Source organism: Podarcis filfolensis (assembly GCF_964270895.1).
Source record: "Podarcis filfolensis genome assembly, chromosome: 2".
NCBI lineage: Eukaryota > Metazoa > Chordata > Lepidosauria > Squamata > Lacertidae > Podarcis > Podarcis filfolensis.
In genome coordinates this window covers 61,764,662-61,792,652 of record NC_139605.1, presented here as the reverse complement: position 1 = coordinate 61,792,652, position 27,991 = coordinate 61,764,662, and the positions used below count along the sequence as shown (strand labels likewise).

The following is a 27,991-nucleotide window of genomic DNA, read 5'->3' as shown; positions in this document are numbered from 1 at the left end:
GTTCTGGACAGGCTGATCCCAGCTCTGCGCTGCTCCTGCCGACCTTCCCCAAATGGGCACCATGATGTCTTCCCATGCCCTTTGAAGCTGCCCTTGAGTCTGGGAGGAGCATCTCAGGCCTCTTCAAGAGGAGCAGAATCTGGGGCAGAAAACAGGGACAAAGGGTTCACCCCACTTGGCAACATCTAAATCACCCTCTCTGCCTCTTTCCAGCACATGAAGTTGCCTTCCGTTGCTCTGCATTCGGCTTCCTGGGCTTTGGGAAGGAGGCGCGAACCTCTGACATGATCCTGCAACCCTCCTGCCTCCTCCCCTAAGTCAGGAAGTGCTTGCCTGGCTTGGGAATGACTTCCCTTCTTCTCTTTCCATGGTTCATTTTGCATATCATAAATCCCTGCATATTTTACAGAAACTAAACCGTTCAGTATTCCATTATTGCATCCATCAAAACTTATTTACACTGCTGAATTTATCTTAATGCTGCCAACTTTTTCAAGTGTACACAATTTCTCCCCAGTCTTCTCTAAATGTATGTTCTTCGTCTTATTCTATATGTTAAGTCTGCAAGCGGTGTATATTCTCTCAGCTTAAGTTGCCATTCTTCTTTAGTTGGGACCTCGCTCAGTTTCCCTTTTTGGGCAAACAAAACACGGGCCACAGTAGTGGCATACATAAATAACCTTTCTTCACACCTGGGAATTTCCATCTAAAGTATCCCAACAAAAAGGACTCTGTTTTTTGGGGGGGAGGGGGAGTACTTTTAAACATTTTTTTCAATTCATTATGGATTTTTTCCCAATACTCTTACCCTTTTACAGGTCCACCACATATGAACAAACATTCCCTCAACCTCCTGCACTTATCTGATTCAGTTTTAAACATCTTAGCAAGCGTACATGGTGTTAAATATCATCTTAAATCATTTGCAGGTAGTTCTCCTTCAAATAATAACATGCTTAAATTTCATATAGCTTTTCCAAAGTTTTCCCCAGAGATTAAAATCTATATTATGCCCTACATCTATTGCCCTGTGTGCCATAGAAGCTTTGACAAGCTCGTCTTTGTTTCCCAATCTAATAACAGAATGTACATTTTAGATAAAAGTTTTTCTTTGTTTTGTAGAAGTTAGTTCTTTTTCGAATTGAGAACTTTGGTCCAAAGAACCATTTTTCCTGTCTATTTTAAACATTGCATGTAACTGATGATATTGAACTCAGTCCGTAACATGGCTCCTTACACTTTCCATTGATTTCAGTTTAGGTTCCCCCTCTGTAAAGTGCAGCAATTCCCTGTTAGTTGCCCACTGTCTATCCATATTGATTCTCTTAATTGTAATAGCCATAAAGGAGATAGCCATAAAGGTGTTTTCCTTTCCAGCAGATTTTTATATTTCTCCCCTCTTCTGTAATTTTTTAACTTCATTGGCTCTCAGTTGACATTTTTCACGTTACCTAACTAGAAGAACTACTAAAATAAAATATATATCTTGAGAAGATGGTTTTCTCAAGAGAAAATTTTGATTTCAGTAGTTCAGCTCTAGCATGTGCTTATCTTTTTGTAATAGCCAAGGTGATTGCTTGAGAAACCTCAATTAAAAACTGAAATTCTTGAGATGAAGATGACTCAAAGACAAAGCAGGGAATGGGTGAAGTCTCATAAATAGGCAGGCTGTTTGACCTGAAAATCATTAATCAATTTGCTGAAAAGATTTGGCAGGACTACAGTAGGATTAAACTATGAACCCTTTGAAAGGTACACTTTGTTCCTGAAATGCTCTCTGGTTCCACAGTGCCTGTGTCACTGATCTAGAAAACATCTGCGTAGAGAGCAGGGGAGGCTAACCCTTTCCTGCAAATGGGGCCCTGCCCTGACCACCTCAGTCTGCCCCCAGCACGCCCCATCTGCCTGACTTTTTATTTACAACCAGTTCAGGGGGTGGTACAGCCAATCAGGTTCTTCCTCCTCATCCTTAGTCTTAGTGTTATTTGAAAGAACTCAGTGGGGGGTGAGGGGTGTGGAGGATGGAGATAAATCTAGAATTAGGCCCCATTTGCCTAAATGAGTTTTGCAAGTCTTCAAATTCACTGAGGCTCTGCACAACATGGTTATATTTCACATATATATTTCAGCATTGCTCACAGCATCTACAAGGTGGTTCTCTGCAAACATTGCAGACCTTATCAAAATTCTTGCTTCACATTTGATCTGTGTATATGCTGTCACTGTTAGTTGACTTTAATTGGGTATGAAAACCTGAAGAGCATTTGAATCGCTGCTCAGAACTCCACCAAATTAAGGCACAATTGCCTTCCTTGAAAAACACACCCTGAATAAAGTGTCTTGGTAGTTTTCACAAAAGGTGGAAAGAAATATATGATATACCTGTTGAAAATTGGAATAAAAAGGATCACTGTGTCAATTTTCAACACCTGTTAACTAGCTGTAATCAGTGGCAATCTGTAATAAATTAATCTGAATTTTTGGCATATTTGGAAGCTTGAAAAATTCTTATGGAGACCACACACACACAATCACAATGCATAGTCACACCACCACTTGGCACACCATGGAACACATTCATACTCTCCAGCATCCCAATGAGACAAATCAGGTTGCTAGTCTTTTTGGTCCCAAGCTCTTGAAAGAGCCAGCTGACTTGCACCAGAAACTGAGACCAAAAAACGGGCTCCTTTTTGTCCTGGTCTCTGGCACAAGACAGCTGACTCATGCCAGAGTGCTGGACCAAAAAACAGGACATTCTGGGATCCAATCAGAACCCGGAATGGCTTCTGTAATTCCGGGATGTCTCGCTTAAACCAGGACGGTTGAGCGGTATGTACATTATGCAATTGTATGCAGGATTTAAGATTCACACATGACGTCCCAAGTTCAGCAGCGCTACTAAAGTTGGCAAGCTCAGAATTGCCCCCTCTCTATTCAAGAGAACAAAGCATCCGATGTGGAATTGTGTATCTCCCTCTCAGTCACCCAACTACTATCACCAGTTTCTCCTTCCATTCTACTAAAAATGCACCACCACAACCTCTGGAAACACTTGACAACACCTTAAGTCACAAGGAAAGGGATCTGGAAAGAGACACTCCTTTATGTATTTGGATGCCAAGCTTGTGTTGGGCCCCAACACAGCAAACTTATAACCTTTTGATATGATATTCTCTTATCAAAAGCTACTGGTTGAGTTGTCCAACCAAATTACACTTTGCTGAAATCTAGTCCATCTGCTGTGTCCATTTACTCTGCGATCAGCCTCTCTTCCACTGATCCACAGGCCAAGGCAGTATCTGTTTTTTTCTGGCTAATAATAAAGAAAAACAAAAAACAAAAAGCAAAGAAACACACCATACTGATCTGTGCTTTTTTTTCTTTTAAAAAATGTTTAGGGGTAGTCTCAGTTTCCTACTCATATTGAAATACTACCCCTCAATGAGGCCAAACTTAGATTCACAAAATGTTTTGGAGTATGCGTCCCCCTGCGTCTCCCCCCCCCCCCAGAAAAAAGCACTGATATTGATAATATGCCACCACAGGTTAAGGTCTCGCTTTTCCTGTGCAGTGTGTGTGTGTGTGTGTGTGTGTGTGTGTGTGTGAGAGAGAGAGAGAGAGAGAGAGAGAAATAAATAAATAAATAAATAAATAAATAAATAAATAAATAGCAGGCTGCCATTTCTTCCCAAAAGCCTAGTAAATGCTAAGTAGGCTTTGAGAAGGAGCCATCATGCCTCCTTCCTAATGCTGCTGCTACTGTCACCCCAGGAGTTCCTTTCGCTGCCCCCATCTGCTGGCCAGCAGAAATTGGGGCACCCCGGGATCAAGACAGAAGCTGTGACTCTGAGAGCCAGAGTGGTGTAGTGGTTAAGAGCAGTGGACTCGTAATCTGGTGAACCGGGTTCGCTTCCCCGCTCCTCCACATGCAGCTGCTGGGTGACCTTGGGCTAGTCACACTTCTCTGAAGTCTCTCAGCCCCACTCACCTCACAGAGTGTTTGTTGTGGGGGAGGAGGGGAAAGGAGAATGTTAGCCGCTTTGAGACTCCTTAGGGCAGTGATAAAGCGGGATATCAAATCCAAACTCTTCCTCCTCTTCTTCTTCTTCTTCTTCTTCTTCTTCTTCTTCTTCTTCTTCTTCTTCTTCTATTTTTCTGGGGTTGCCCCAGCCCTATACGGACTGCTAAGAGGGTAAGCCATTCACATTGCTTAAGGCACAGGTTCCCTCAGTAGAACAGTGTGCCTTCAACCAGCTTATGTTGGCCCAATGTTCTAATCTTATTAATTCTAATGTTCTGATTCTAATGTTCTAAAACATATTAATTATTTGAACAGGGAAATATTGACTGCAGTAATCTGAGCTGGATTTTCAAGACTGGACTATTATGTCAAGCTTCAATTAGTGTGGAACTTGGCTGCCCAACTGGCTGACTGAGGTGAAAAGATCATATCGCACCAATTCTATTCCAGTAACATTGGCTGCCTGCACGCTCCCAAGCCCAAGTTCCTATACTCTCTGCTCAGTCTTTTAGACTGACGTGTCAGCTGTAGAGACTGCTTTCAATTCATAGGGTCATAGAAATGTAGAGTTGGAAGGGACCCTGAAGATCATCGAGTCCAACCCTCTGCAATGCAGGAATATGCAGCTGTCCCATACGGGGATCGAACCTGCAACCTTGGCGTTATCAGCACCACGCTCTAACCAACTGAGCTTTACCAAGATTGCAAGGCCTTTTTCATCGTGTTCCAGTCCCACCTCAGGCTGCTTCTGGGCAAATGGGCACAACTGCCCTGTCTTCTTCCAAGAAATGTTGCTTTCACATCTCACACTTTTAAGTTCTTGTTTATTTAAGATAGCCATCCGCAGGCTTTTCTATTTGGTAACCTTTGCAAGGAGCTCACAGCGATCCACAAAATCTATTCATTCATCTTCATTCATATCATTTTGAATCAATCATATTGCAAACAGCAACATTAGGAAGAGAACAGTACAGTGGTACCTCAGGTTAAGTACTTAATTCATTCCGGTGGTCCGTTCTTAACCTGAAACTGTTCTTAACTTGAAGCACCACTTTAGCTAATGGGGCCTCCCGCTGCCACAATTTCTATTCTCATCCTGAAGCAAAGTTCTTAACCTGAGGTAATATTTCTGGGTTAGTGGAGTCTGTAACCTGAAGCGTATGTAACCCAAGGTACCACTGTATACAAAATCTTCAAAATCATTAGATAAATTGTGAGCAGGGAGGCCAGCCAGAATGAAATTAAATGCAGAAATGAACATACAGAGATATTAACTGGCCTGTGCATACCTACTCATAAGTAAATTCTACTGAGTTCAAGGCCACTTCCACATAAGTGGATATAGAATTTTAGCCTAAGAGCTTTATTTATGTGCATCCCAAATTATCCTGGGAGCTGCGGTTTGTGTGTCACAGAGCTACAGTTCCCAGCAGATAACAGGGAACATGTTATATTCTTGAATCTTCTCTCTAGTCCAAATTCTGGTCACTGACATTCTCTCTAAGATGGATTTTACGTGAGCTCACCCCTAAGACAGCACATGGCACACCAATCTGTGAGGAATTCTTGAGTTCAGAGCCTACACGGTTAATATTTGCAGGAGCAGCCCACACGTCCTTGCTGTTCCATGATTGGCCAGAGGCGTTCTGCTTCACCCTATTTATCGCAGCATTTTTGCTGGAAGTTGCTAACGGTGTTTGAGTGGCGGAGACAGAGAGACACCTGCGGCAAGCAGCAGCCCTCTGGGGAAGCAAAGGGAGGTTGCTTACCCCCTTGTCCCTGTGGCTGCCACAACCATGAGGGGCAGACATAAGGACACGTGGATTTTGCCCTTGCTCTTAGCTGGCTTAATTCAGCCAAATCTGGGACAGGAACAACAGAAGGTAAGATATTGCAGTACCATTCAATGGGTGCTCAAACAGGAAGATAACCTGGGATGTGACAGCTCTTGTATTCTGGTTTGAAACCATGCAGTATCGGACAGCAGGGTTTGGTGAGGACGAGCAACAGCTGCCTAGTGATTTATATAACATAATACTCTCTGCACAATCAAGCACCCCTCATGAATCTGCAGCCAGTGGGAACCAACCTGATCTGGCCTGCGTAGGGACTAGAGATTTCATACCACAAAATTATGGGCAGAATGGCAGATCCCAGTTTATATTCAACTCCTCTCCCACAATGCCTTTGAAATTGTGTATCTAGATCAGGGTATGTATTTGAGCCTATATTGTTGTGGGCATTGTCAGAGGACAAAGGGAGTGCTCCTTTTAGCTGTGTAAACTTGCTGCTTATCAAGTGGTGAAAGGAATGAAGCGCATTTTATGATCAGCCTGTCCCTGCGCTGTCCCCCTTCTTCCCAGGCATGTGAGCTGGCAGGCTGTTTCTCTGTCTCGCTCAGCTAGTTTCTGAACGGAAATTTCACGTTTTCCAGGATGATTATATCAGGGTGATCTTGTGAATTTTGACCTGGATGCTGCTGGGCAAGCGCTTTAAACGATAAAACACCTCCACAGAGGCTGACCCTATCAGCGACTACTAGTTACGACGGCTATATCTGATGTCCAGTATCAGAGGCAGCATGCGTCTAAATGCCAGTTGCTGAGGGACATGAACAGGAGAGGGCTATGGAGGTTCACGTTCTGATTGTGGCATTCCCAAAGGTAGCAGGCTGCCCACCACGAAAACAGAATGCTGGACTAGATGGGCCAGAGGAGCATAAACCTAGGGGCTTGCCTAATACTGTACTGAGTTCGACCACTGGTCCATCTAGTTCAGTATTGTCTACTCTGACTGGCAGCAGATCTCCAGAATTTCAGATGCGGTTGTATGTGTGTATTCCCCAACCCGGTCAGATGGGTGGGGTACAAATAATAAAATTATTTTATTCCACCTGGAGATGCCGGGGGATTGAACCAGAGACCTTCTTCATGGTACAGCAGGTGTCCTGCTACGGAGCCATCGTCCTTTGTCCAATCCAGCAGGGTCCTTCTTACATCCTTAGGTTCTTGCCAGGAATGCTATAAATACCCATTTGTCTTATTGTGAAACTCAGAAGATCAGCCTCACAGGATAGCTGTGATGATAAATGATACTATGGTTGCAAAGGACCCAGTGTGAATCTCACCCCCCAGCTCCTAACTGATATCTGAATCCCACCTAGGGCAGGAGAGGAACCCGGAGATATAGTGCTGCAGGTCAGGCAGATCCTCTGTAGCACGGAACTTTAATCTCGAGCAGGGAAAGGGGGAGCTGCTGTCTAAAGCACGGGAGATGGATGCGACTCGTGCACCAATGTCATCAGTCCAAAGGACAAGGTTAGGCAAGATAGGATAGGTCCCATGTGACTTGTTTACTCCCAGGGCTATCTGCACAGGCAGATAGTGTGGCAGAGATGTGAGAGAAACCTCAGTGACATCTTATTATGAATAAGAAAGCCACATATAATCTGCCTAAAGAAGGGAAGCACAATAGCCACTATGTTGCTGGTCCATTTAAAGCAGTTTCTGCTCATACCTGCACCGATGCACAAGACCAACTTGTGTGGGTCACAGAAAGATGGCGGGGAAGCATTACCTACGTGCAAAAACAAGTGGTGTGAAAATATTAAATCACCATTCCTAGCTCAGCTGGTAGAGCACGAGACTCTTAATCTCAGGGTTGCGGGTTCAAGCCCTGTAAGCAAAATATTCCAGCATTGCAGGGGGTTGGACTAGATGACCCTTGGGGTCCCTTCCACCTCCATAATTGTATATTTCCATTTCTCTCCAGAGCAGCAGCTGTGAGGCGGGGTGGGGAGACTTTGGCCCTCCAGATGTTGCTGGACTACATCTCCCATCAACCCTGGCCAGCGTGGCCAGTATCAAGGCCAATGGAAGTTGCAGTCCATCAGCAACTGCAGGGCCAAAGTTGCCTCATGCCTGCTGTACAAGATGTGCATTGGGGCACACGCCAAGCATACATGCTAGGAGACAGGCTGCATTGGATTCAGTGGGGCTTCCGGCAGAGCAAACACATTGGATGGTGCTGCAGAGGTACAAAGACATCGTCACTTTTATTATGGGAAGGAAAGAGAAGGGCTTCCAAACTTGTTGCTCCCAGTCACATCTAGCCTAAGTAGACTGTTCCTGTCTTGTTCCCATTACAGTGGTACCTTGGGTTAAGAACTTAATTCGTTCCAGAGGTCCGTTCTTAACGTGAAACTGTTCTTAACCTGAAGCACCACTTTAGCTAATGGGGCCTCCTGCTGCCGCCGCGCCGCCGGAGCACGATTTCTGTTCTCGTCCTGAAGCAAAGTTCTTAACCCGAGGTACTATTTCTGGGTTAGCTGAGTCTGTAACCTGAAGCGTATGTAACCTGAAGCATATGTAACCCAAGGTACCACTGTACAGCAATCTACTGTGCTGACTGATGGGAGTTTCAATCCACAGCATTTGATGGAGAAACAGCTTGCCAAATGCTTACATATACCCCTGCCCTCTCAAGGCTATCTTTAAAAGCCAAGGAAATGACAGTGCTTCTCCAAGCTTCTCATTCCTGTGGTCTGTATTTCAGCTGTTTACAACGGTTGAAATGTTTGTCCATCTTTTGTGGGTTCACTGGCCAGTGCTATTTTTACCCTTGTACCTTTTACCGCTACTTAATAACTGGTCTCAGAAACTGACTCCTCTTGTTCTGTGTCTTCGATTAGTATTTTTTGTGCGACGTGGCTTTGGTTTGTTTAGAGCCAAAAGACGTACACAAGTGTTAATCCCCCTCCACCGTTAACATTCCCCTTCCTATCCCATGGCTGTAATCCAGGATTTGACTTGGAACAAAACTTTGAACAGGAACAAATCTGGGTTGGCCTGCAGTAAAGGGGACCCATCTCTGTCATCCAGCACCTGTCCCTGCAAAGTGGAAAAGCAAAACAGCTTTAGCAGTGCTTGATCTGTGGCTTCTGACGCAAATAGATTTCCTCTCTCCTGCAGTGAACCAGAAGTTCAGAGCAAATGATGAAGTGTACAGATCAGAGCCTAGTAACCATGGGTTTCTAGGTGACCATCAAGAGCTAAGTGGTGGGGGCAGTTCTTCAGTCACCAATTATAAACTGCTCTGCCATAGGACGTTGCTCCAGACTGGATTATTGTAACTCGCTCTACGTGGGGCTGCCCTTGAGACTGACCCAGAAACTCCAGCGGGTGCAGAATGCTGCAGTGAGACTCCTTATGGGGTCTTCGCTGCGAGATCATATTCATCCGGTACTATACCAGCTGCACTGGCTCCTGGTGGAGTACAGGATCAGGTTTAAGGTGCTGGTTTTAACCTTTAAAGCCCTATATGGCCTAGGACCCTCGTACCTACGGGACCGCCTCTCCTGGTATGTCCCACAGAGAAATTTACGGTCTGCAAATAAAAACATCCTGAAGATCCCAGGCCACAGAGAGGTTAGGCTGGCCTCAACTAGAGCCAGGGCTTTCTCGGCCGCAGCTCCAATCTGGTGGAACGCTCTGTCACAAGACACTAGGGCCCTGCGGGACCTGACATCTTTCCGCAGGGCCTGCAAGACAGAGCTGTTCCACCAGGCCTTTGGTCAGGGCGCAGCCTGACCCCCTCCTCTGGCAATCTGCACAGAATTTTGCTTAATGGTTGCCATCAATTTGATTTTAATTAATTTTATAATGAATGTTTTTAGAACGTTGGATTATTTTGATTGTTGTTAGCCGCCCTGAGCCCAGCTTCGGCTGGGGAGGGCGGGATATAAATAAAATTATTTTTTATTATTATTATTATTATTATTATTATTATTATTATTATTATTATTATTATTATATCGGTCCAGACCAGTACTGACTGGCAGCAGGAGTGCCAGCTTGGGTGCCCAGAACCGTGGCTGTCATGCAGCATGTGTGGCCCTGGCACTGAAATTTGTGGGTGCCCAGCCCCTTCATGGGAACTTTTGTGGGTGCTTGGGCACCCAGGAAGTTGGCAGGTATAACTGACAGCACAGCTCTCGAGAGTTTCAGGCCAGGATTTTACCCAGCCCTACTCAGAGATGCCAGGAAGTGAGCCCAGGACCTGCAAAACAGTTGTTCTACCAATAACTTTAGCTCTTCCCTTCCTCACCACTGAGGATGGAATATATTTTCAGCACCCAGCACCAGAAGGGTGTGCCCACCCTACTGTATGTATTTCATCTTTCATTATACACTTCCTCTAAATACATTCATAGGTTTGTCAACACCTCTGCTTGGAAGATGCTCCTGTGCCTTTTTGCCAGCTCTAAAGAAGAAGGGAGTTCAGCAAGGATGGCTTCTTTTATCACCACATCAGGAGTGTCTAGACACACTGGGCATTTGCACCCGAGCCATGCACCCTGCCACCGTGCATTTGCTGAGCTTGGGAAGGGGCAGACACAGGCAGACTCTCCTCCATGCACAGAGGAAATCTGGGCCAGCCCTGATGTTCCCGCGTCCCTGCAGACAGAGGTGCTGTTGTCAGCCCTGCAGTATTTTGTATTGTAAAGCTGGAAGTCACTGAAGAGCTCACTGCCACCCATTTAGACTGTGTGGGATGACTGGTTCTCATACTACTCTAGAGGTAGGGAATCTTTGACCACCTCAGGCTGCATTCTCTTCTGGGCAATTTGCCAAAGGTCACATGCCAGAGGAGAGCAGGGCAAGAGCCTAAAGTGGGAGGAGCAACATATATAATCTTTGCACAGTAGGCTGCGTTCTGCACATGCTCACACATCCCCCTCTAACCAGGCAATCTAGAGTTGTTTTCAGAATTCTAGGGCACACTTTAGCCAGGCAGAAGCACTCCAGGATAAGGTGAAGAAAGACCAGTAGAGTCCCAAAGGCTAGGTAAAAAGACCTGCATGGAACATTTGGCCTGAGGCCCCCCTCCCCTGTTGTGGTCCGATCTCCTTCCATGGTATGGGCATCTGGATACACTTGTGGAAATGTATATGAGCTGTCAAAGCAGCTCTTAGAAAAGCCCTGGTGCAGATCTGCATTCCAGAGTATCTTCTTTCACCTTCTTATCCTTCTTCAGGTTGAGTCTCTCTTGTTTCCCTCCAGGTGGACTGCTACAACACGAAAGCAGGAACAATCTACGACTATGGGGCTCTCACCATAAACGGTGATGAGTACATCCCTTTCCAGCAGTACTCGGGGAGGATGGTCCTCTTTGTCAATGTGGCCACCTACTGAGGACTCACAATGCAGTACCTTGGTAAGATTCTCAGCTAGGAAGAGAAGCCTAGCTAGCAGCACATGCCCTAGCGGTGGATACTTTTGATGGGAGGCACTAGACTTCCAGCAATGCCAGAAGCTGAGAAAGCCTGTCTCTTAAGCCCAGAAGCATGAAGACTAGCTAAGATTATTTGGTAGGGATGGAAACCATCTCTATTCTGTGATACTTTCCTCTTTGTTATTGTGTCACGTGCAGCAGATGAGATCTGGCCTAAGCACAGGTTCCGAGGCTCAGTCCAGGCATATTTACACTTAGGCAGATTTGCCTTTCCCTTGGGAGATTCAGGACAGATAAATTACTCCTTCAGGCAGCGCATCATTAATTTATGCAGCGATTGCTACCAACCTGGATGCTTTAAAAGAGCAAATTCATGGAGGAGAAGGCTATCAGTAGCTACTAGTCATGATGGCGGTGTTCTGTCTTGATGGTCAGCAGCAATACTGCCTTCTGAATACTAGCCGCCAGAAGCATCAGGAGGGGAGTGTGTTATTGTGCATTGGTCCTGCTTTCTCAGTTCTATGAGCATCTGGTTGGCGACTGTGAGAACAGCATGGTGGACCAAATGGACCATTCTTGGAGGTTCATCTCCACAACGCAATGTTCAGAGATGCCACTCTTGTTGACTTCAGGATGGCTCCATCACATAAGTAGGCTTTGAGCCAAGTATTTTATTGAGCTAAGTCCTGCAGGTGACTTTTAGAGGGAGAGCCGATTGTATTAATTCTTTTGGCACCTTAAATGGTAACCATTTTTATTGTGGCATAAGCTGTCACCATCAGAAGTGTGATCCTCAAATGGCAGGTGTTTGGGGTACAGGTTGTAGCTGAAATTGCAGTGGAATGCAGGGGCTGTGGCAATTCAATTAGAGTCTGAATTGGGATTTTGCTCTGTTGGTGATTATGTTGCAGAACTGAATGCACTACAGAATGAGCTGCGAAATCATGGACTGGTTGTCCTAGGTTTCCCATGCAATCAATTTGGAAAACAAGAACCTGGCACGAACGCAGAAATCCTTCCAGGACTGAGGTGAGTACCCCAGAGCAGACTCACATGCACGTACAGTGGTACCTCGGGTTACATACGCTTCAGGTTACATACACTTCAGGTTACAGACTCCGCTAACCCAGAAATAGTGCTTCAGGTTAAGAACTTTGCTTCAGGATGAGAACAGAAATTGTGCTCCGGCAGCGCGGCAGCTGCAGGAGGCCCCATTAGCTAAAGTGGTGCTTCAGGTTAAGAATAGTGTCAGGTTAAGAACGGACCTCCAGAACGAATTAAGTACTTAACCCAAGGTACCACTGTATTGCTAATTTTTACTTCTCTTCTCCTTCTGGCAAGAAGGTGGGGCAGGCAACAAACTTTAATCTCTAGGGAACTTACCTACACTTCCCTGTAAATAGTGATTGCGTGGGAGCAGGGAATGGAAAGGATATTTACGGCTGGGCAGCAGGGACTGTGCCTAATAGATTCTGAGCAGGGGCCAGGAGGCTGTCCTCTGAACAGAGTAGAGACTTTTCCTTGTTGCAGCCTCTCTGCGAAAGAGCTGGTTAAACTTGCTCCTTCTATTCCAGATACGTCAGGCCTGGAGGAGGTTTTGTCCCAAATTTCCAGCTCTTTCAGAAAGGAGATGTGAATGGGGATAAAGAACAGAGAATCTACACCTTCTTGAAGGTTTGTATCTGCTCCTTTGAACCTCTACCACCTCTCATCCTGGCTCATGAAGATGTTAAGGGAAATAGCTTGGAGCCAAGGATTCCGCAAACAGAACTACGCTCCGATGATGCTCTCACTGACAGACAGGGGGGCATTTCTAACCAAATTATTCCTTTCCCCTTGTGCCCCCACTAAATCTGCTCCAACGGTTCACCACTGTGAGAACAAGGATGCTGAATTGCCTTTGGCCTGATTCAGCAGGGTTCTTATAATCAGGACTGGGGTCTCCTATAAAAGAGCTTAGAAGATGGAGCAGGGGTCCATAAGGGGAAATCAGAGAGAAATGCCTCTCTTTCTCTCCTTCTTCTGCCAGTGTGGGTATCCAATGGACACAGGTCCCTCCCATAAATAGATCATGGCCCTCCCATTAATGGAAATGTAACTCGGGATCCAAGAAAGTAAGTTCTCTTTAAGAAATGTCAGGGGTGAGGCTGCCAAGAAAATTATAAGTTTTTAGATACGCAAGTACCTATGTGTAACGTGGCAGAGAGAAAAAAGCAGCTGGGGAGGGGGAGAAATTTTAAGCAGAAAAGCAGCTGGTGAGGAGGGGTTAAGCACCTTCTTCCCTCCTGACTGGTATTCATTTAAGAACAAAACAGGTTGCTGCATCATTATCCACTTGCGGATAGGGCAGTTTGGCCCTTTATTAGGCTCAAATGTCGCTGCCAGGAAGTACATTTCAGACTCCTCTCTTCCTGCTCACAGCTGCCTACATCTCCCCTACACCACTAGAGCAATGACGAAAAGCTTGTTTTTATACTTCTTAAAGCACGTTCTATCAAATTGCCTCCATTTCTAACAAACAGAAAAGTAAATAATGCTTTTCTTTCTCTCTGCTAGAACTCCTGCCCGCCTCCTTTAGAAAGCTTTGGTGACCCCAAGAAACTTTTTTGGGAACCGCTGAAGGTCCACGATATCAAGTGGAACTTTGAGAAGTTTTTGGTTGGTCCGGACGGGAAGCCTGTGATGAGGTGGGCACACAGGACCAACATTGGCACTGTGAAGAGCGACATCCTGAAATACATGAGAGAGCAGCAGAACCTGTCAATGGGCTAGAGGTCATGTAGATGTAGAGAAACAAGATGGGAGGGGTGGGGGTGGGGAGACCTGTTGCTTTATCCAGAACCAGACATTTTATCCTCAAATCACAGAAAAAGAAACTGAACTTCCTTTGATCAAAACCAAAAGGTTAAGATATACTGTTAAATATGTACTAGTTTATTCAAAATCAGACTGCAACCCTTCCTCGACTGACCTGTTTTTCCAAACACACTTTGGAAGAGAAAGTGGGCCTCAGCTTTCCAGTCCCTCTCTAGGCTTCGCTCCCACCATGTTGTAAGTGGGATCTCTCCCTGCCATCACTCCAACTTTGAGCCCACCATAGCACATTGGTAGCATTGCAGGGAGGTTGACGAAGACAACCCTTGGGGTCCCTTCCAACTCTACAATTCTGTGATCAAAGCTGAGTACAGTGGTACCTTGGTTCTCAAACTTAATCCGTTCCGGAAGTCCATTCCAAAGGTGCGCTTTCCCATAGAAAGTAATGCAAGATGCATTAATCTGTTCCAGACTTTTAAAAACAACCCCTAAAACAGCAATTTAATGTGAATTTTACTATCTAACGAGACCACTGATCTATAAAATGAAAGCAATAATCAGTTACTGTACTATAAAATAAGTAAGACAGTATTATTGGTGATAAAAATTAAAATTATTTTTTTTTTTTTACCTGCACTGATGCTAGTCATTGTTTGGATGGGGGGCTTTTATCCATTTCCGTAGTCACACAATCAATCAATAGCTGAACTGGGTTCCACACAGTCACAAACCAAATTAACCAAAAATGCCTCAAAAACAAAAACGCAAAATAAATAGCAAAAACAAAGTGCCAAACTTAATCCATTCCAGAAGTCTGTTTGACTTCCGAAATGTTCAAAAAGAAAGGCTCTGCTTCTGATTGGTGCAGGTGCCCCGGAAACAATAGCCAACAGCCGCATCAGATGTTCGGCTTCCAAAAATTGTTCGAAAACCAGAACACTTACTTCCGGGTTTTCAGCGTTTGAGAACCAAGGCATTTAAGAACCAAGGTATCACTGTATATTACAACACACAAAGTAGTCTTTTGGTTTTGATACTACATTAAAAGTATGAGAGGGACCTCTTTCCCCACTCTTTGTTAACATATTTATATGCAAATATATATTCAGCAGTCTTTAGCCATCAGGCTTTATAAGTCAAACCACACTCACTTCTATCTATATAACTCAATTATGCCAATTTATGGTGGCATAAGCTTTCACAGACTAGTGCTTCCACCAGAGCAGCCAACACGGTGCTCTCCAGCACTTGTTGGGACTAAAACTTCCATCAGTCCCACCAGGCATGGCTAATGGTCAAGAATGATAGGAGTCATATCCCAACAAGATCTAGAAAACACCATATTGGTTGCCTCTGGTTCACATCACAATCAGGTCTCAAGAGATCTTTATTTGCAACCCTTTGCTATAAGAACCCAAGTCACACTGCTCCTGTTAGGGATGGGCAGATCTTTTACTAACAGATGGGATCCACATTTTGGACAGCTCTGGATAAGGCACAGCCCACCTCCCTTCCACAGCAAACTGAACAGACCCTCCCAGGCCGAGAGGTTATGTTGACTGAAGTTTCTCAAAGATGGCACTTCTTCCTCCGAGTGTGGATGACAGGAGAGAGGGATCTGGGGACAAGATGATGCATCAGTATGAAGGTTGGGTCTGAAAGCTCCCAAAGGGTGGACCTAGCCCAAGGCTGCGAAGGGACAGTGGAGCAGCTCTTCTAGTGCATTCGTGCTGCCCCACAACTCACCTTTGCAGAGATGCAGTCCTTCTGATCAGCCCCACGATCCTAGCCTCTTTTGCTTCCACACCCACCCTGTGTATGAAAAACTGCCTAATAATAATAATTAAAAAAACAGCAAGCACTCAATGCAACTTGTGAGACTCTCCTTTAAGCAAGGGTGCAGATCGGGTGGCAATACAAGATGTGTATCCCTTGGAGAATTTGGATCCTCTAGCTAGGTTACAGTCTTAACAAAACGAGATCTTGTCTATACTGCCACTAGCATTCTCACTAAGCCAAGACTCTCCACATCCATCCCAGGCAGCACAGACAGTGCTCAGGGATTATGGGAACTGTGGTTCAGCAGCATTTGGAGGGCCACAGGTTAGGCACCCCAATTTATAGGGTGCCTTTAGAAGGTACAAAAGCCATTCACACATTGATCCTTTATGACAACTCTAAACTGAGTCAGTATTCTTCTTCCCATATTGAGAGAGAGAGTGGCTTGCTTAAGGCAACCTAATGAGTTTGCTATTTAGGTGAAAATGGAACAGAAGGGGTTTCTGGTTAGAGCTCATCCTTTTTTGCTCTGTGTTATCATACTAAAAACTGCCCCTGTTAAAGAAACCAGCTTTCCCACTGCAAAACTGTGTGATAGCATTAGAATCTGACATCCTGAATCCAGTTGCCCTGGTTCAGGCAGTTTCCCCTTGGTGTTCACTTCATGCAAATATAGATTCAAAGAGAAGATAAAATACAGAAGCACAGAACACACACACACATACACACACAACTTGGATCTTCTTCACTTTTTGCACTGTGGATCAGGGGTAGCTAACCAGTGGCTGAACTACAACTCCCATCATCCCTGACCATTGCCCATATTGGTTGGTGCTAATGGGTCCAACATCCAGAGGCCTACTGGCTCCCCATCTATGCTGTGCAGGGAATTATTTCTTACAGATGATGACGGGAAATACCCAACGCCCTGACACTCATCCTCTTTTCATTTATGGCAATCCAAAAGGCATCTAATAAATAGCACTGGATAGCACAAAGACACATTTCACTTTGACATAACACTCCAGGGACTGTAGATCACGGGGGGGGGGGAATCACACTTTATTAGGAATAGAATAAAATTAATATATATAATTAATATCATTTTGCCAAAACAAAATGTCTCTAACATTTATACAATAGGAAGATCGGCAAGCAAAAATACTAGGTGTTACTATTTAGAGTGATGTGTACAGTAAATTCTAATCAGGCTTTCCTTCACCTCTTTCTTTCCTATGACAGAAAGAAAAGGGGGGTTACAAGTGCCCCGCCATAACATCTATGTTTGGGGTGGTATGCATTGATCTTGCAATGTAACATTTTGTAAATTGTTATTCTTTCCCTATGTGAGGACAAGAAAAAAGGACCACCCTTTATGGTTACTTCCCAAGGAAAGAGTTTTCCCTGCAGAGTTTGATGGCTGACTATTTGTAAACATCCAATTCTAGTTTCAAATGAGCCCAGGCATTAACCATTTGAGCAGAGGCATACCTAAGTTCCCAGCACCCCTGGCAAGGAGCTCTATTGGCACCTCTGAAGCCAGGAGATACCATGGACCAGAAACTCAAAGAGTTTGCCTTTCACACTCCACTATTGACTTCCTTTGTGGCCATCAGGGTCAAGTCTGCTTTGCTCAGCCTCCTTACCACCACCTCCTCCACTGATCTCTCTGTTTGCCTACCCGCCTTTCTTCCACCCTCCACTCACTGTTTCCTCTTCTGCTTCCTTTTCGCTCCTCTTGCAACTCATGTCTTTCTTCCCTCCAAGCTCACACCGGGGGCCTGCTGAGGTGCCCAGAGTAGTCTGTGCACATCGTCCAGCCAACCAAAACAGTGGAGTGGTGGCCCAGGGAGTGCGCTGATGGGCAGAGAGCCAGAGTGGAGGGGCACGATTTTGGTGCCACCCTGGGCCTGCACCCTTGGCGAGGGCCAACCTGGCCAACCCCTGGTACACCCCTACATTGGAGTATTCCAGTTCTTACAGCAGCATGTAACAAGCCATTTGTACCACCTCTTGCATAGCACACTTTGAAAGAAATGTTTATGACAATTAGGTTAGCTGGATCAGCATTTCAAAACAGTTTTTTTAAAGCAATCTGTGGTTGAAACAAGTGTAGGTTTTACAGAAATGTCAAAATAAAGGGCACCTTTGTTTCCTTAGGGATTATCATGCTGAGGAACAGTGAACAGTGGAAACCTTACTGACCAAAGTCTTTGCAGGTTTTACAGACTCTGACTCAGCCATTTTCTATATGCACTTATTTTCTTTTTCATCCTACCTATTCACCGTATGGTGCACCCTCATAATTAATTTGTCTCTTAAAAAGCAGCAACCATCACTTCCCTGTATTTCATCTTTCACTCATTCACATTCAAAGGTCCCTCCCATCTTAAAATGAAGCCTCTCCACTTCCACAAGCATGCTGCTGCTTTGTTGGAGAAACCAGCCTCTGTGTGAGGAGGAGATTGGGGAAGAAACAGTATTATCGAGCCAGTGTGCAGAATGCCTATAGAAAGCTGAACCCCAATTGCATCCAAGCTGTTTCATTAGACCATCAATGCTCTTTTAAGAGTAACACAGCTGACCACAACACATGAAATCGGTGGTCACACAGCTGTGATTCCTTCCGACTCATGTAAAACAGTGGTAACATCAGCAGTACCACTTATAGCAGAGTTTTTAAACTTTGATTTTATGCAACACATATTCCTCAAAAGCCTTTGCTGGTCACTACTGCCCTGCACCAGGAGTGCAACCCTTCTTCGTTGTTTTTTCCCACTAAACTACCACATTTACAGCACAACCTTATTCTGGAGTGAATCCCACTGGCCTCAAGTGGAATTACGCCAAGGAAAGTGGATTGCAACCAAAGATTAGCTATTCTCGTTAGCACATCCAGTCCATCAGGAATCATTTAAAAACTGCCTTGCTAGATCAGACTGGAAGTCCATCTAGTCCAGCAAGCTGTCTTCAAGAGTTGAGAGAGAGAAGCTGTGCAGCAACACCTGCTAGCCTGTTTGCAGACCACATTTACATTGAGACTAATGGGTTCGATTTCATACTGTGAGATCGAAAAGAGACAGGAACAGAGTTTCAGGCTCAGGAAAACAATGCAGGAAGCTGCCGATACTAAGAGGAGGGTAAGTTAAGGTATATGTATAAACTGAGTATGTGGCGCAATACACAAACAAATACTAGTTTTAACCACGCTGAACAGCACAATTCAGTGGAAGTATAATGTTTCCTTGGGCTAAACCACTGGACTCGACATGCAAATTTAAAAAAATATATTCAGCATGGGGAAAGTATATTTTACTTCCTATACACTATACAGGGATTGGATTTCTCCTTCTCCCTACCCCCTTGCAAAAATTCAGTGTCTGTAACCTGTCCAGGCATTGGCCACAACAGCTGCTCTGCAAAAGTCATTTTGCACATAGAATGTTTCCGCTGCCACCAAATTCAGACGCCGTAAATGTAAAGCTGTCACATCACAGGGGGAATCAGCTAGATATAGGTTCTGTTGACACAGGGCTGCCGGTGTTTGCCACTGGAATCTGATAGCGGATCCATGGCAGTTGAATCCTTGAGGTCAGAAAGAGTTATTCATCCAAATGCTGAGTGAGTGAGAGGGAGACCCAGGTAGTTATTTCCAGTGGTTTTCCCCATAATACTGGGCCACTGTCACTCCTTGGCAGTATCTTCCATACGTCTTCAGAAATTCCTGCTAAAGCTGCTGTTAGCTCAAGCATTCAAGTGTACATGTATTCCATGTACACAGATAAATGTGAATAGTGTCCAGGAGCACAAGGAGGCTTTTATCTGTACATGCAGACTCACATGCGTATATCACAACTCCATTTTTTATGCTCTTGCACATGGCCACAGAGTTAGGCGGGCCTTTGGTTTTTAGGTAACCCAAGGCCTGTAGGGTCTGAAAGACAAAAACAGACAAATATTACAAAAAGTGGCAGAAAGGTCTTTGATCAACGATATACTATTATGTTCAGCTCACAGAGATTTGAGCTGAACTGAATCCACCATCCCAATCCTCACCAACAGCAACTGCTGAGAACTCCATAGCCAAATGCCCGGTGGATATTTAAAATCTGGCCAATGACATTTAGCATATTTCAGCCGCATCTGCACAACACACTAAACTGTGGTTTAGTGCAGGGGCCACCAGTTTTTGGCGGGTCATCAGCACAGTTACAAAATGTTGAGGGCTAGGTGAAGGGAGAGCTAGGGAGGCCCAAAGACACACACCTCTGGCTCCCTGAAACACTGAGGCGCAAGTTTTCCATGAACCTGAAGACCAGTTAGATCTCTGTGAATCACATACATCAGAAACCCACGTGACCTTACAGGCATGACAAAGATATGTAACTTCAAGCATCCCGCCTCCTTTCTTCCTATTTGTTCAGGGCCCATTTGTGTGTTCTGATAGGCAGGCAAAGGCAGCTTGATACAGTGCCCTCACAGCACACAGGGTGGCTGCCATAGAGTGAACCTCCCCAGTTCTGTGTGGCAAATTGGCATGTCATCACAAAGCTACCAATGTCAGGTGCTGGTGATGGCATGAAGGTGCCCCTGCAATGGAAATGATCCACCATGTGGAGTAGCCAAACGTTTCTGCACTGTTATCCTAGCAGATAAGAAGACCCTTCAAGGAGAGGAAGGAAAGGCAGCATTCACAATAGCTCCCGGGAATTTCACCAAAGAAATTTGAACCCCTTCCTTACCCGATTCCTTGGGGAGTTGTTTCCCACCATCTGGCGCTTGCGCATTCTGATTTTGTGAAATAACACATGGTGGATACCAGGTATATTCTGGCTAAAGTGAGTGAGACATAAAGAAACAAGCGTAAACACGGCGCACAGCTAATGCTTGCTTCGAAATGGAAACTTTGCTTCTCCAAACTGAATGGCCCCACTGTGCAAGGAGGAGGCGGCACTGGCAATAGGCTAAGCAGAACCGTTCATTCTGGGGTGAACATGCCCTGGGCTCCTTCGAGAGAAGAACTTAGTATGAATTCTATAACTAAAGAAAGAATCAGGCCATGCAACAAAATTTTGAGCACAGATTCTGGTAGGCAAAACCAACAATTTCAGACTTTGGAAACTAGGAGAAGCAGAGCTGCTCGTTCTGGGGATTCGCTTGCACCTGGAGTTTTGCACAGAATCTGGCACAATCCTGAGACTCTGATCTTCATTTATTTTTTAATGAGGCAATGGATGGCTTTATACTGATAGCCTCCAGTTCCCAGCTGCCTTTTTTTCACAGCCTTGATGCCTTCTGATTTAGTTAACTCACAGGAGGGAATCGGTGGTAGTTCTGAACCGGAGGACGCTCATTTGGCATTGCCGCAGGTGGGTAACGGATCTGCTGCCACTCCTCGTAACCATGATACATGTGGGGCTGGACTGGAGTGGGGCACTGGAACTGGTACATGGGGCAGACTGGGGCCACCGGTCCTGGCTGCGGCTCTGGATGAAGCCTGTCACCAGAATGCTGTAAGTGAGAAAGCAGGAGGCTGAAAATGATGCAAACACAGATAAGCCATACACAAGGCTAATGATTTACTACTGGAATATCTGGGCACCTGGAGGCGGAGGCATTATTGTTTTGGTTATCCTGTACTTTTCATCCAGGGACATTTCATCCTGGGCTGACTGAAGGAACACCATGCCCCCTTCACAGTATTTTGATCTCACTGTTGCCAGGAGGAAAAAGTAAGAGTAGGCTGAGAAAAAGGAGTTACCTTTTAAATAAAAGCAGTGGGTAGTAAGAGAAAAATGACTCAGATCTAATCTGGACCTACATGTAGAAGCAGTTTTGATCTCCCTGGATAGGTAAACAGAAAGCCATCTACAGACAACACTGACACTGTCAATTTAATGGGATATCATGCCCTATAGTCTGTGGGCCAGAACCAGTCCTTACCAGCTGGGGTGGATTAAAGAGGTAGATCTCTCTCCCTCCCCTCTCCCCCCCCCCGGTGTGTGTGTGTGTGTGTGTGTTTGTGTGTTTGTTTGTGTGTGTGTGTGTGTGTATGTGACCTAGGACCCTGGTAAAATTATCAGCCACAATGGCATTGGTAATTGGTTGCTTTCCCTAAAAGAAAAACACATCATTATGTAAAAAAATAGGTAATATCCAGTTTGGGGCTAGAAGTTTCACACCCTTCGCCCAATTAGGGTTCAATTTGACTGGAAAACATCCACAATGTATGGAAATAATTTATGGGTGCATCACGGCAAAGAGAATATCATAAGAAGAGGCCACTTGCCCATCTGGTCCAGCATCCTGCTCTCACAGTGGCCAACCCAATGCTTGTTGGAAACCCGTAAGCAGGACCCCAACACAAGAGCGGTCTCCCCTCTGGCAGTTCCCAGAAACTGGAAACATTACTGCTCCCAACCATGAAAGCAGCGCATAGCCATCGTGGCTAGTAGCCACTGAAAGCTTAATTCTCCATGAATTTGTCTAATCCTCTTTTTAGGTCATCCAAGTTGGTTATTCAGATTAACTTGGGATAGAATGGACTTGTGGGTGAACACATGCAAAAGTGACCCGATTCATTCATTGATCCCTAGTACGCAGTGGCCCTAAGGAAGCTACCAAGAAATTCTACAAGTGATTGGAATCTGAGCCACGTGTCAAAGTTGGGTAGAAGAAGAAGAAGAAGAAGAAGAAGAAGAAGAAGAAGAAGAAGAAGAAGAAGAAGAAGAAGAAGAAGAAGAAGAAGAAGAAGAAGAATTTATTATTTACACCCCGCCCATCTGGCTGAGTTTCCCCAGCCAGTCTGGGCAGCTCCCAATCGAGTGTTAAAAACAATTCAGCATTAAATATTAAAAACTTCCCTAAACAGGTCTGCCTTCAGATGTCTTTTAAAAATAGGATAGCTGCTTATTTCCTTGACGTCTGATGGGAGGGCGGGCACAACTACAGACAGGCCCTCTGTCTGGTTCCCTGTAACCTCACTTCTCGCAATGAGGGAACCGCCAGAAGGCCCTCGGCGCTGGATCTCAGTGTCCGGGCTGAACAATGGGGGTGGAGATGCTCCTTCAGGTATACAGGACTGAGGCCGTTGAAGGCTTTAAAGGTCAGCATCAACACTTTGAATTGTGCTCAGAAACGTACTGGGAGCCAATGCAGATCTCTCAGGACCGGTGTTATATGGTCCTGGTGACCACTCCCAGTCACCAGTCTAGCTGCCGCATTCTGGATTAACTGCAGTTTCTGGGTCACCTTCAAAGGTAGCCCCACGTAGAGCGCATTGCAGTAGTCCAAGCAGGAGATAACTTGAGCATGCACCACTCTGGCAAGACAGTCCATGGGCAGGTAGGGTCTCAGCCTGCGTACCAGATGGAGCTGGTAGACAGCTGCCCTGGACACAGAATTAACCTGCGCCTCCATGGACAGCTGTGAGTCCAAAATAACTCCCAGGCTGTGCACCTGGTTCTTCAGGGGCACAGTTACCCCATTCAAGACCAGGGAGTCCCCCACACCCGCCCGCCCCCTGTCCCCCCAAAACAGGACTTCTGTCTTTTCAGGATTCAACCTCAATCTGTTAGCCACCATCCATCCTCCAACCGCCTCCAGGCACTCACACAGGACCTTCACTGGTTCTGATTTAAAAGAGAGGTAGAGCTGGGTGTCATCTGCATACTGATGAACACCCAGTCCAAACCCCCTGATGATCTCTCCCAGCGGCTTCATATAGATATTAAAAAGCATGGGGGAGAGGACAGAACCCTGAGGCACCCCACAAGTGAGAGCCCAGGGGTCTGAACACTCATCCCCCAACACCACTTTTTGGACATGGCCCAGGAGAAAGGAGTGGAACAACTGTATAACAGTGCCCCCAGCTCCCAGCCCCTCTGAACAGTCCACCTAGCCCTCGGTTCAACTCGCTGTGACCTAAATTCGGTATTGCCTGAGCAGTCCTATCTTTCAGAACAGTGCTTTTCCTAGCATGGCGTTCTGTACCTGTTTGTGCTGCTTGAGCAGCTTCTTGAACTTGTCCTTCTCTTCCTTCTCTTTACGATAGTCCTCTTTAAAAATCTGCATCTGGCAGGGAGAGAGAAGGCCACAGGTAAGCGAGGAGCTAAAGGCTTCCCTGTCAACTGCACACTGGGAAGGAGGCCAGGCAAATTAAAGGAGACCATATGCAAACATTCTGCTCAAATCTGCTAGAGCTGCTGAGCTCCCTCCAAATCTGGGTGCCCTCGTGGAGCACAAAAGGCGGCACATAACACAGTTCTTTGGCTCTAGGCCTCTGCGTGGATATAAGGAGAGGTTGCCCCAGCATACTCTTACAAAGGTCCAGTGAGGTCACATGACTGAGGGAAGTAAGAGGCCATACTAGATTTCGACGGACAAGCTAGACAGCAAGAGCCACTTCTGGTTGAGGGAGCAACTACCCAATCTTACTTGAACACACCTTGTCTTTGCTTACTGGCATGCCTCTTCCCCCTCTCCTTCCAAAACAAATGACACAATTAACTCTTTCTCCTTAAGGATAAAGCAGGCAGCAGATGTGGAGCAGGGATGGGGAACCCGTGGCTCTCCATGACACCGCTGGACTCCCATCAGCCCCTGCCAGCATGGTCAATGGGTAGGGATGACAGGTGCTGTGGCTCAGCAACACCTGGAGGGCCACAGGTTCCCCAGCCCTGCTATAGGAGCGAAGTGACTGAACTGTGGCTTGTGAACTGCATCCAGATTCTGAAGAACTTCCAGAAGACGCCTTTGCTTTGCAAGTGCTGGGTGTAAACAGGCATATGACACACAACAATCATGCCTGACTCTTTTAAGGAGGAACGGAACTATATCCTAACACTCCTGGCTACCCTCTGGGAGAAGGCAGACAGTATTAGTGCAGCAATGCAGGATATAGCAAGGGATTCCTAGGCCTAGGAGAAGGCAATGGGAAGTAGGCTGATAAAGACAGGGGGGAAAGAGAAGTGGAAGTGCCCAAAAAGGACACTGATGTGGGGGGAGGGAACATGGGAGATGAAACTAATGGTGGATAGAAAGGGTATGTAGCAGTCTTTTGGATTTTGGAAAGCACAGGGCAGCTGGATCAGTCAGCAGGCTGGGATTTCAGAGTGGCCTAATTGTCATCCCCTTCATTGCACAGCTTCCTTTTTAAAACCAGAATGTGCTTTCTGGGTTCCTACCTGGCTGTTGGTGAGCACCAACTGCTTCTGAAGCTTATCCAGCTGCTGCTTCAGCTCCTCCTTCTCCTCATTCATCCTTTCTCTGTCGCTCCGCTCCCGCTGAAAGTCCTCCTCAAAAATCTTCACCTGGCAGGGAACAAGAGGCAGTGAAGTCCTTGGTTCACAGAGATACAATCCCAATGTATGGCAAGCGCCAAGTGTCCCAACGCTGATGTCAGGAAAAGGCAATGGGCACAACCGTGTTTTGAGCCCAACTTCAAAGACGTTAACAACAACAACAACAGCAGCAACAACATTGTACCCTGCCCATCTGACTGCGTTGCCCCAGCCTGGGAGGCACAAGCTTAGGAGGCAAAAGGGACACTGTGTTTTCTGGAAATAACTTTTGTGCTCACAAATGGCGTCAAACCAAGGGGAGTCCTAGCTTCATGGAAGCCTGCCATACCTGTTGCTTTAGGAGCTCATTCTGGGTCACCACCTCCTGATGCCGGACAGATGCTCCAGGTTCAATGGGGCTGTTGAAGGCCGAAGGGGAAGGAGCAGAGGCTTGAACATTCAGGGCCTCTTCTAAGGCCTGAGGGGGGTTGGGAACAGAGAGGGCAGTTAAAATGGTCTTTTCTCCACAGCAGCTTAGCATCAGTAAACAATATGTTTGCAGATATTGTAAGAGATTTAAGGCTATCTTACTGTCCAGGAAAGCTCATAACCTGGGGTAGGAAAAACTGGCATGGCTACAGAGAAGCAGAAGTATATTACCTACCTTATTAAGCCGTAAAATCTCCTTCTCCTGGTACTCCCTTTGCCTGGTGACTGGAGCCAACTGATCCTGAAGGAATTTCACCCTCTGTTTTAGGTCTTTCACCTCACCGGCAAGTCTCTCCTTTTCTGCCTGAGAAAGACAAAGTCATAAAAGTCAAGACAGCCGTGTACCTTAGGACCACAGATCCTCATTCTACCACCCTCCCTCCCTGCCTCAAAACCAGAAGTAGAAGAACTGGAAATGAAATGAAATGAATGAGAATTGGGAGAAGATTTTAAAAATAAATTTCAGGCTCCTGCCTTGCAGATTCCTTTACCTTCTTGAGAACATACTGTCACAGACCAGGTGTTGCTGTACTACAACTCCCATCAGCCCCAGAAAGCATGGTCAACGGCCAAGGGATTATGGGCGTTGTAGTTCAGCAACATCTGGAGGGCCAAAAGTTCCCCACAGCTGCCACTGACTAATTGTCTATAACTGGGTAGCCTGCTGAAATCTCAACAAATGCAAGTGGCTATAGCTTTGCCATCATAATTCAAACTGCCTGTCCATCCCTCTAACCCATGTCCTATCCTCTCTGGTCAAATATACTATCTAGCTCATCTACCTTCAAACTAGACAGGCTCAGGATCCCATGCTCAGTATCTTTGGTTTCATCTTTTATAACAGGGATGCAGAACTTGTGAGTGGGACTACAACTCCCATCATCCCTGACTATTGGCCATGGTGGGTGCTGATGCATTTCCAGGGAGTGTCGGACCTCTTATCAGACTCACCTCCTCCTCTTCAATCTTGGATTTAGCCAGCAGGAGCTTACGGTCAAAATCCCTCTGCTTCTGCTCTCGTTCTGCCTCCAGCTCCCCCAGGGCTTTCTGGGAGTCAGCAAGCTTCTGCCGTAGATCTGTTATCTGCCAGGAGGGGAAGATGACATGAAACGTGAAACAAACCACAGAACAGAGCTAGAAATACTGCAAACATTTAAAAATATGCAGTATCTCTGGTCTGACTGTATGAGAATACTATAGAGCAATGAGAATAAAAATGCTGATAAAATGGGACATCTCAGACAAAACACACACACACACACACACACACACACACACACACACACACACCCTAGAGGCCTTGCCCTGGTATTCCAATGTTTTGAAGTCAAATTAAAAGAGATATTGAGAGGACAACCAGTTATGAATTTTTATTGGAATTAAAACCAGTTCAACTGGAAATCTATCATGAAAACATGCCCACTCAATAGGTAATGATCTCTGGTTTATTAACAGCTGCTCAGCTTGTTATAGCTAAAAATGGGAAAAGTTCTAGGATCACAACGCGTAAGGAATGGGTAAATAAAATCTGGCATATAGCACAAGCCAAGCTAACCGAAGTAATGAGATTAAGAGATGGCAGACAACAACAATCTGATTGTTCTGGCTGACTGTCAACCGTATGTTGAGTTTGGTGCATTGATGCAGGCCAGTAAGATGGCAGACAAACATTTTTCATAAAAAGCATTAAAGCCAGAGAGAAAATGTCAGTGCCATAGAGAGACCCAGCTTTCCTTCTAGCAACATGCCTGTTTACATTCTTCCTCTCCGACAAGGCATATGAGAGAAACACAAAGTTCTCTGGGTGTCATATTATGTGAAATAACTGTCACCTATAAAACTTGATTTGTGCAAGGCATTTGGTACCCTGCTATTACCTTCTGCTCGTACTGCTGCTTCATGGACCGGAAATGATGATCCCACTGCTTATTTACCTCCAGCAGCTAGAAGGAAAGGCACAGAGTTATCAAAGGACAGAATCTCAATTCCCTACTGATGTAGCCAAAGCACTATATTGCCAGCGCTTTCTAGTCTGTCCAGCAACTCTCTTACAGGAATAGCCTCCTTCAGGCTCTGCATAGATTGCCAAACCTGATAGCACTCAAAGCTGGTTGACCTTGGGCCTCTCTTGAACAGCAGGAGCAGCTTTCCTGCAACAATAAATGCCTAGCAGCAGACCTGCTGCTGCTTATCGGAGGCAGGAGGAGTGGAGTGACAGTGGTAGATTTGGAGTTGAGCAGCAGCGGCACTGGACTGGCTCCACTGCTGCACCAATGCAGCCCCAACCTTGCCACCTCTTCTGGACACATGGCAGTGATGCTGCTGCCAGGATGCTACTGTTGCAGCTCCATCCCACCTGGCATCTCCAGTT

At 45.7% G+C, this 27,991-nt stretch overlaps 2 protein-coding genes across 20 annotated transcripts in view; one reads left to right on the top strand and one right to left on the bottom strand.

The window, feature by feature from the left end:
- Positions 1-5,700: 5,700 nt before the first annotated feature.
- Positions 5,701-15,937, top strand: GPX3 (glutathione peroxidase 3). The gene is made up of 5 exons (XM_083603945.1): positions 5,701-5,907; positions 11,086-11,239; positions 12,169-12,286; positions 12,832-12,931; positions 13,814-15,937. Exons 1-5 carry the CDS (start codon positions 5,821-5,823, stop codon positions 14,027-14,029), a joined length of 675 nt encoding a protein of 224 aa, XP_083460071.1. The 5' UTR covers positions 5,701-5,820; the 3' UTR covers positions 14,030-15,937.
- A 959-nt stretch (positions 15,938-16,896) lies between these two features.
- TNIP1 (TNFAIP3 interacting protein 1) overlaps positions 16,897-27,991 on the bottom strand; it is a 56,591-nt gene continuing 45,496 nt past the window's right edge. For 10 of the 19 annotated variants that reach the window (XM_083603857.1, XM_083603860.1, XM_083603864.1 and 7 more), the window contains 9 exons: positions 27,498-27,563; positions 26,572-26,703; positions 25,796-25,924; positions 25,481-25,609; positions 25,036-25,161; positions 23,843-23,923; positions 21,164-21,361; positions 20,593-20,683; positions 16,897-19,784 (listed from right to left, as the gene is read on the bottom strand). In XM_083603857.1, the coding sequence (XP_083459983.1) occupies positions 19,741-19,784; positions 20,593-20,683; positions 21,164-21,361; positions 23,843-23,923; positions 25,036-25,161; positions 25,481-25,609; positions 25,796-25,924; positions 26,572-26,703; positions 27,498-27,563 (996 nt within the window). In that variant the 3' untranslated portion in view covers positions 16,897-19,740. The remainder of the gene's footprint in view (positions 19,785-20,592; positions 20,684-21,163; positions 21,362-23,842; positions 23,924-25,035; positions 25,162-25,480; positions 25,610-25,795; positions 25,925-26,571; positions 26,704-27,497; positions 27,564-27,991) is intronic. The other 9 variants (XR_014545597.1, XR_014545598.1, XR_014545599.1 and 6 more) reach the window with 1 other exon arrangement.